The sequence below is a fragment of the Gavialis gangeticus genome, unplaced genomic scaffold, assembly GCF_001723915.1.
Source record: "Gavialis gangeticus isolate Ggan-Ray unplaced genomic scaffold, GavGan_comp1, whole genome shotgun sequence".
In the NCBI taxonomy this organism is placed as follows: domain Eukaryota; kingdom Metazoa; phylum Chordata; order Crocodylia; family Gavialidae; genus Gavialis; species Gavialis gangeticus.
The window spans coordinates 203,998,097-204,007,990 of record NW_017729032.1 but is presented as its reverse complement, the minus strand read 5'-3'; the positions used below and the strand labels follow the sequence as shown (position 1 = coordinate 204,007,990).

The following is a 9,894-nucleotide window of genomic DNA, read 5'->3' as shown; positions in this document are numbered from 1 at the left end:
ATTTTTAAAGTTATGTTGATCAGTTAATTGCAATTTTTTCCCTTTCTCCCCCAAAATCATTTTGCAAGCTTTTTGATTCCTGATAGAATTGAAAAAAAGAAACAGAAAAGAAAATTAGGTTTCTAGGAAGCCCCTTAAATGCCAAATAAGAAAATAATTGTAGCTGAAGAAATCTTTGGTGCGTTGATTCTCTGAGTTGAGGAAAATACATAGACGGATTAGTTAGATTCTAATTCTTAAAGATCTATGTATGAACAGAAAGTTATGCATATAAATAGATATGCTGAAGTCAAGAGGACTATACATGTATGTGCTTAAGTCTTTGAAGGGTACAGGTTTTACATTGCAAGCCTCATCTTGTGCTCTGTGGGCACATCTACATGTGCATATTAATGAGACACCATAAACAATACATTTATTGCTCCCAGGCACCGTGTTTACATGTGCACCTAGGACTGCAGCACGTTGAGCTGGGTCAGAGCAGTCCCAGCTGGCAGGGAGCCGAGTGGGCCAGCTGCCAGCCTAGGGTTGCTCTGCCCTGGCTCAACATCATGCTGAGGGGCTGACTGGGGCACAAGGGTACTCCAGTGCAGGGCTAGCTGGCGGGCAACCCTCACACTGAAGCATCCTTGTGCCCCAGCCAGCTGGGTCAACATCTACACATGTGCTGCTGCACATGAAAAAACTCTGCAGCAGGATAGTACTTATACAAGTACATATACAAGTACTATCCTGCTGCAGAGTTTATTTGTTTGCTGCAGCCTAATAGGGCCACATGTGTAAATGCTGAGACATTTAGTGTAGAGATAATTAAGCAGTTCTGAAGTAAATGTCTCATGTAGACGTGCCCTGTGATTGGATAATGAGCAGCAGAAGGAGTTTCAATTTTGAATGGGTTCCCTGTGTCCTATTAAAATCAAATAATAAGGGAAATTACAATATTTCCTTATGGACACTTAACTTAGATTCAAATGCTAAGTTTGTATGTTTCTGAAAATAAGATTTATCTGGACCTCTGTAACTTGTTGTCTTCTCACATTCATCTCCAGTCAATGTAAATAAGGGCCTTTCTGGTTCTGTAGCAGAACCAATCCAACTTTAACTCTGTTTGACCCAAGGTCAAAGTTGGGGCTTACTTGTATTGCTACAGGCTCACGCAAATGTAACACTTGCAGCCTAACAGCTGCTGTATCCTTTTGAAGCCACATTTCTCCAAACCCTTTCTGTTTTACTTAATACAAGTCCCACATTAAGTGCATCAACTCACTCAAAGTAGATGATGTACTGTGTTCAGTATCCTTCAGTGAATTGCTCTGAGAATTTACATATATTTCATATTTTGGTTTAACATTTTTATTTGGGCAAAGGTGCACAAAAAACCCCCAACAAAACAAAAGACTTGATTTTCTGGTGGTCTTGTTTCTGTGGGAGAAGTGCTACTGTACAACTGAGTAAAAATTTCCCTATTTGACTGCCAGCAAATTGGGAGCATTGGGGCAAAATCCTGTGCATCACTGATAATTTCCTCCAAATGTGTATGTAGAGGTCAGTGTCTTGTATTAAGTACATTCCAACTGAACTCCAACTGTATCAAATGATTAGGATGAAATTTCTTAGTACTGTGATATATTGAAAAAAAGATGGAAGTGTTATAGGCAGTTAACCTAATTTTGGCTATGCTGTATACATCTGTTTAAATTATTTTGATTTTTGCTATTAAAACAAATCCTATTAAGTGTAATTGCAGTTTGTTTAGCCATTTACCAAGAAGTTTTATAAAAAGCTGCATTAGTAACAGTTCTGTGTCTCAGGTCAGTTCTGTCTCTGAAGGCCGGGAAAGCTGTTTCCTGAAGTTCTTTGCATACCTCTCTGCTTCCTTGGTGATGTTTTTATTTTCTTATTCTTTGTATTGTGGTAGCACCAAAGTGTATTCAGAGCTTTTTAAACATCAGAGATAATACAGTCTCTACCTCGAAGACCAGGCAGGCTTAACCATTTTTTTAAAAAGTTGTTGTGATAATTCTGAATTTACACTTGGATATGTTAAGACCTATGTCCTGTCAGTTGGGGTATCCCTTTGTAAAGACCTCTACTATCAGGGAGGCAGGAATTCATTTCCAAATCACTCCCACACTGTTGTTTGTAACAAATAACAAAACTTTATTGGCAGCAGTCAGCTTGATCAGCCACTAACTAAGTGCCAGCCTTGCTCTATGAGGACCAAATGAGGAGCATTCATTCCCTTCTCTTTAGGCTCTGCCTGATTTTTACGAACAATGCAACACAGGCCCATGGGACCCGCTTGTTCAGGTTGTCCATGAGAACTGCCCTACAACTTAGAGGTGATTCTTCATCAGCTGGACAGGCACCAGTCAACTGATGTTCTCATTGAGCTTATTGCTTCAGAGTTTATTTCTCCTGGGCACATGTTCAAACAGTGCTGGGGGGGGGGGTCAGCCTGTCAGCCCAGGCCTGCTGCTCCCCCCAGCTGAGGGGACTGTGGAGGGGCTAGCTGGGGCATGAGGGTGCTTCAGCATGGGGCTAGCCAGTAGGCAGGCCCCACACTGAAGCACCCTCATGCCCCAGCTAGCCAGAGCAGCGTCTACATGTGCACTGCTGCAGAATATTTTGCGCTATAGCAGGATAGTATTTGTAAATACAGGTATTAATTATACGGTATTTGTATACAAATACTATCCTGCTGCAGAATAGATCAGTTTACTCTGGCCTAATAAAGGCACATGTGCAGACATTGAGATGTTTACTGTGCAACTAATTAGTCAACTTAGCAGTAAGCATCTTGTCTAGACGTACCCACTGTGTCCCTCTTTCTTCCCAGGAGAGCTCACGTTGGGAAATCAGGGTAGAATTTTCTGCTATCGCTCTGAATTCTTTTTGCTCATCTTCTGCCAGCCAAAGCTGCTAGGATAGGGCTACCTTTGACTTCACTGATACTGTTCTGTGAAATGTGACTTCACACCTCACAGCAGACCATAAAATCTGCTTGATTCTTTGTCTCTTGTTGGTATCCTCATCTCTATTTCCTCATTGGTTTGAATGGCATTCTGTGTACTTTATCTACCTGCACATATAAATTGCTTATACACTATTTGATCAGGTAATTGTAAAACTATAATTAAGAGAGAAACAAAAAATATAAACAATGCAAAAATAAATTCAAAATCTATGAAATTCAAAATGTCACCAATAGGAAATTGTTTAGGTTTAGAATACTGCTTAGTAGGCCTGTGCAAATAGGGAACTATTTGATTTGGATTTGGCCAATTCAGATGCCAGAGATTTGATTTGGCGATCCGAATCATTTTTCCAATTTGATTCAGCTGAATCGCTTCGGAAGATTCGGAGCCGATTCGGAGATTCGGCTATAGAGTATAATGGGGAATCAATAAAATATCTATAATTTTGTTGTTTTTTGGTTGATTCAGAAGAAACTTGCAGGGATGGTAGCCTCTGCTGAGAGCATGACAAGTGCTAAGTGTCAAGTTGCTAGTTGCAGGGGATTCTGGGAAACAACACCTCAAAGTTTTGAAAGCAAAACTCATGTTACGTGTACCTGTTAAGCCACAATGGAGTGAAAACTACAGGGGTGGTAGCTCTTGCTGAGATCACAAAGCCTGCCAAGTTTCAAGGAGATAGGTACAGGGGTTTCTGGGAAACTACACCTCAAACTGCTGACAAGCAAAACTCATGACATGGGTGACATTGTGTGTGTGTTAAGACACGGGGGGGTGAAAACTGCAGGGATGCTAGCTCCTCCTGGGTGCATCCAGACATGCAAACACGTGTGTTAGCAGCAGCTCAAATAGAAGCAGTGCAAATTTGAGCCGCAGCTTTTTGTCTCAGTGCATGTGCTCAGACATGCACTTTGTTGTGGAGCTAATTGTGTCACTTGGGGCAAAATAACCCTGCCTGGCTCCTCCTGGATCTGCAGCCAGGGGGAGCTAGAGCCTGGGGCCAGCACCTGTCCTGGCCCCAGCAGTATAAAAAGCTGCCCTGTCCTGGCTCCAACAGTACAAAAACCTGCTCTGGCCAGCAGCTCAGGGTTACTTGACCTCAGGAACTTCATTGTTTCATTGTAACCACAGAAAAAAATCTACATAATAGTGGTATTTCATTTTAATCACAGAAAAATTTTGTGTTACTTTTTTTAATCCAAAAATTGGGGGTTTTTAAAAATCAGAGATAACCAGGATCCCTGGTTATTAGCAATATTTTTGCCTGGTACCTGTCACTGATAAGCAGGTTGTATGCACATTGCAATTGCTGGTGTCAATGTATTATGCACAACCATGCCCAAATTAGTTTTAATTTAGCTAGTTCAGGTAGCAGACAGTGAATATGCTTGTGTCCCAGTGAACGCTGGGGCACAAGTATGTAGCCTGTCATGAAGACCCTGCTGTCAGATCTTCAATGCTATTGGTTACCAAGCTACCTAGAATGAAACAAAAGTCTTTCCTCTCTCCTGTTGCCTAAGACAAGGTGTTCCAGCCAGCTACTGACTCCAAAAAACATGTATGTATCAATCAGGAATACTATTTCACTTCTTTATAGGAGACTCTCAGAACAGCCAGCACTACAATAAGAGACAGTGGATTAGACATATTTTTGTATATCATTGAGAGTAACGTCCTATAACCTGGGCCACAGAATTGCATCCAGATTTTTCTGTATTTCATTCTATAACTTGTATCTAACTAAAGTAAATCTTCTAGAAAGACGTCCAGTCTTGATTTAAAGACTTCACAAGACAGAAAATGAACTATTTTGGCAGTTGTTAGTCGTCATCACTTTTAAACGTGTATGCTTCATTTTTTTACTTGAACTTTCAGCTACTGGTTCTTGTCATGTCTTTCTCTGCTAGGTTTAAGAACTCTTTGGTACCTGGTATTCTCTCCCGGTGAGCCTATTTTGTACACAGTAATAAAAGTATCTGTTGATTTTCTTTTAATTAACTAAACAAATTAATCTCTTCACAAGCTAAAAAGGCATTTTGTCCTGTCCTCAAATGAAGCTTTGTGGTACTCTTGTCTATCCTTTCCACTTTGAAAAGGAGCTCTCCTCAGGAGGCTGGAGACAGCAGGGGAATGAGCAGGTGGCTGGAGACGGCCCCAGAGGCATTCCCCTGCTGTCCCCTGCCCTCCTTCTGAGGCTGGAGACAAGCAGGGATAGGAGCAGGGGGCTGGAGACAGCAGGGGAATGTCTCCAGGTGCAGTCTCCAGCCTCCTGCTCCCTCCCAAGGCTGGAGACAAGCAGGGGAACAAACAAGAGGCTGGAGACAGCTCTGGAGACATTCCCCTGCTGTCTCCAGCCTCGGGAGAGCAGGGGACAGCAGGGGCATGCCTCCGGGGCTGTCTTCAGCCCCCTGCTCATTCCCCTGGTGTCTCCATCCTCCCGAGGTCCCCTCCCCACTCCTCTAGCCCCACAACCCCCTGCTTACCTGGCAAAAGCTGGGTCCGGGTTCCTGCAGCTTGCACTGCTGGCTACCCAGCGTGGGCAGGCAGCATACTTCAGAAGCGGGGAAAAGGCCAATCAGAGAGATGCTCTGACACTCTGCCAGAGCATCTCTAGAGGACTGAGCCTCTGGTTTCCTCAGGGCATGGTCTGGGACTGTGCCCTGACCCATTTTTTTCCCCCAGGTTTTGGTCTAATTTTCTCCTCGCGCGGCAAACTTGCAGCGTGGCGAACATTTTTTCATTCCTGCACGTGCCTCTTGGCCCGCCTCAAAGGGGTTTGAGACAGGGTAAGAGGCACATGCCCACTTGTCTGGACGTGCCTGCTGAGGCCACAAAGGAAGTTCCGAATCAGTTCAGAAAGCGTAAAACTTCCAGCAATTCAGTTCGGATTCGTAGATACGGCCTCTGAATCATCCAAATCCAAACTGTGATCCGAAGCTTTGCACAGCCCTACTGCTTAAGTTTATTTTAATGTATATATAACATTAACTTTGTTTTTAGGTCTTTACAGAAAGGTAAGACAAGAAGGGGCTATTACTTAAAGAGTTTATAATTGGGTAATTTCCAAAACACTTTCTTGAATAATGTTGAATTCCATGTTAAAATATATGGACTTTATGCCAGCATTTTATATTGAGTGTACTACTGCATCTAATCTCTCAGAACTCAAATTACTCTTAAGATTGATACCAGCTTTTCCATTGTTTTTGTTTTTTTGGTTTTTTTGCAAACAGAAATCTGATGGTGAATATCACCAATGGGAAATTGTCAGAACATGAAATTATGACTATTGGGCGTTACTACAGTGTGCGAGATGAGGCTGAAATGGATGTCAACTTCCTTCTTGCAGTAGTTCAAGAACAGCTGAAGAAAAATACCTTTGAGAATTTTCGACAACTCTCTGCCAACTTTGTATACAATGACCGCAAAAAGTAAGTTTTCTATAAGTGTTCCAAGCTAATACTTGACACACAGCCTTTCTTTCTTAACTGGTTCATAGTTTGGAAAACATCCACTGGAAAGCCTTTTTCTCAGCAATTTACATTGGTGCATTCAGCAGCTTGAAATTTGGTCCCTGATATGAACCTCTCAGCATTTGAGGATAGGTGGGAACAGAAAAGCAAATTTTTAATTTGCTTATGGATTTTTACTATTCCTTCTATATGGGATTGCCTATGAAATAATTAAATTCCTGGCCAATTCACTGTGAAACAACTATTTTTCCTCCTCCATTAAAAAATCAAGCATAGCACCCCTTCCCCCCTTGAGATCTGTAGTTAACTGAAAATTGCCACTTTTATATTGTTTTTTTTCTTTTTAGTTTTATGAGATTATGTGTTTAGTATTAAAATCTGTAAATATATTACCTCTATTAAACACCTCTATTAGCCTCATAAACCAGTACCTCTATTAGACAGTGATAGGAAGCTGTGCAAAGTGTTGACATTTTGGCTATTTAGTACAAGGGAGATTTTATGAAATTTGATTTTCATTTTCACCCTTAAGTTTCCACAAGCTTATAGTATTTCCTTATTCACAAATTAATGTAACCAAAATATAAACTTTCTTTTCATGGGGAATCCAGGATTTTGTGAAGGGGGAAGAGCAGCAACAAGAGCTGCAGGGGTGGTGGCAGCCCCACGCCCTGCTGGGCAGTACATGCTGTAGTAGCTGCAGCCAAGGACAGTTTTAAATTCCCCAATCAAATAAGAATCCATGCTATGGGGCACCTCTCCTACCCTCCTATTCCTCGCTTCCCCCACCTGTCACTGCCACAGTTTTTGCTGTCCCTGGCTAATCAAAGGGCAGGGGGAGCTCTAGAGCCAATCCTGCCCCCTTCAACCAGGCTGTACAAGCAGTCCTTGTTTTATGATGGTTTGAGGTCTGATGATCTGCCATTCTGATGTTTGTAAATTGACACCCGGGGTTTGAAGTTCTGACCCACGTTTCAACTTTACGATGCTGGATGCCAGAGACAGGTCTGTCAGTGGAAGGGGAAGGAGAAGAGAAGGGCCGTGGGGGAGCAGATCGGGGCCCCTGTGGTGAAGGAGGGGCTGGGGCTGGGGTAAGCTCTACCGAGCCAGGGCTGCACTAGGTTCTGCAACAGGGGGCTATGGGCAGCAGTAGAAGCTGCGACTCATCTGGCTGCTTACCTGGATGCCCCCACTGGGGAAAGGCAGATAGAGGCAGGTGGCTGCAGGAGAACCTGTAGCTTGTCCAGCTGCTTCCCCAGCTGCCCTGACAGGGGCGAGGCAGGCAGAGCCAGGTGAATCTTGGGAGAAGTCGCAGCCACCCAGCTCTGCTTGCCTCTCCCTGGAGGAAGAGCCAGGGGAGCAGCCAGGTGGCCGCAGCTTCTCCCAAGGCTTGTCCATCTGCTCACCCAGCTGCCCCCACTGGGGAGAAACAGGCAGAGCTGGGTGGCTGTGGGAGAAGCCGTGGGTCGTCCGGCTGCTCATACCACTTGTCATGCAGTGGGGGGGAACTTGTGAACTCAGATTGATTCGGGTGGGGCATGCTGCACTCAGGGCAGATCTGGGGGCACATGGCACCCCCAATGCCCTTCTGGACACATGGCTGGAGAAGCAGGGTGCTGCTCCTCTGAGAGCCATCTGCGGGGCAGCTCCTTTAAGAAGCTCCTTGGACACTTTCTTTAAGAAAGCAGACAAGACTCCAGAAAAAACTTGCAGCCAAGGCTCCTGAGAAGACTCCAGCCAAGAGCCCTTCAAAAAGTCCAGCAAAGTCACCTCAAAGAAGTCCTGCCAAATAAATGTTTGCTATTTACAATATAAATACATAAATACATATAGACAAGTAATATAGCTACAATTATTTATTTTATATAGTTGATTGAGTACTGTACAAAGTTCTGGGTTATTTTTGGTGAAAACAGGGTATCAGGCCTTGGTTCAGGGACCAATCCCCCATTTATTACATTTTTTCCTATGGGGAAATTGTTTCCAAATTACAGTGTTTTGACTTAAGACGTGGTTTTCAGGAACCAATTGTGTCATAAGTCTAAGGACTGTCCACATAGGGAACCAAGCTCAGCCTGATGTAGCAGCAGTGGCAAACAGGAGGCAGGGGGAGAATGGGAGAGGAGAGAAATGGAAGAGAGGGGAGGTGCTACAAAACATGTAAGGGAAGGGAGGAGGAAATTCTTATCTGTTTGTGGGGCTTAAAGAAGTCCCTGGCTATACTCCCACAGCATGGTCTGAAAGGGGGATGTGAGCATGCCACTGCATCCCACTCTGGGTCTTCCCTGTCTTTACCTGATTGTTAAATAGGTGGCTACAATGGCAGAGCAGTTAAGACATATCATTTTGTCTCCAGAAACTTGAGTTTAAGCTGAACTCCTAGGCACAAACCAAAGGTTATCCATCTTAAGCCAGCCATGCATGGGTACCTGGTTGTTTGGACTGTAGTCAAAGATGTCTGAACATGGTGCTAGTTGCATCTTTCTTGTGTAGCATTGGCTACAGAAACTGGTATGCTTTAATCATGCTAGGCCAAGGGTGGGCAAAATATGACCCATAGGCTGGATCTGGCCTGTGTGGCAGGTCTTTGTCCGGTCCATGGTGGGTTCCTCGGTCCCCTGACCCAGGCACAGTTGAACTATGGCACGTCCTGCCACCTTCTGGGCATGTAGTGGGGCCAGAGTAACTTTCTAGGCAGCCCAGGTGGCAGTCAACTTCTTCTGGCTGCTGCCACCACCACCAGCCCCAGCCCTATGCTCCAGCCAGAAGAAGCCACTGCCACCCACATTGCCTAGAAAGGCAGTCTAGCCATGGAGCTGCCCCAGCTATGCTGCATGCCCAGGGGCAGCAGGATGTGCCATGGGCAGGCAGCATGGGGTGGGCTGGGTCAGGGCTATGCCCAGGTTCTGGCTGATCCGCTCTGGCAGGGGTGAGTCCAGAGTGGGTGCGGGGCATGCTGGGGCTGCACGCTGCTGGCAGTGGCAGGGAGGCTCTGCAGGGCACACAGGCTCTGGGCTGTTGAAGGGTGGGGGATTACTGGCTCGGGGGCACGCACAGGGGCTCTCATGCACACCCACTATACCCACAAACCCTGCCCCGCAAACCCCACAACCACACCCTTCCCCACACACAATCACACACCCCACACACACTGTACCCACCCAAACCCTTCCCCACAAACCTCACATGTACCCCACCACACACCCACATGCTTCTGGGGGGAGCCCCACTCACTGCCACATTCACACACCCCACCAACTGCACACCCACACCCCCCACACCTTACATTTACCTCGTAAACCCCCCCAACCATCCTCCCCCTCCACAAATGCCACAAACGCGATACCCACCCACACCCCCATACCCATCTACCCACATACATACCCGCCCCTCCATATCTCCCACCCACACATCCTTGAAACCTTCTTCCTTCATAATTTTTTTCA

General features: G+C 45.1%; 1 protein-coding gene across 4 annotated transcripts in view; it reads left to right on the top strand.

Annotated features, from left to right (window-relative positions):
- The window catches only part of EFHC2 (EF-hand domain containing 2), a 98,663-nt gene that overhangs the window by 73,464 nt on the left and 15,305 nt on the right, over positions 1 to 9,894 (top strand). For all 4 annotated transcript variants that reach the window (XM_019525377.1, XM_019525378.1, XM_019525381.1 and 1 more), the window contains one exon: positions 6,209 to 6,406. In XM_019525377.1, coding sequence (XP_019380922.1) covers positions 6,209 to 6,406 — 198 coding nt within the window. The remainder of the gene's footprint in view (positions 1 to 6,208; positions 6,407 to 9,894) is intronic.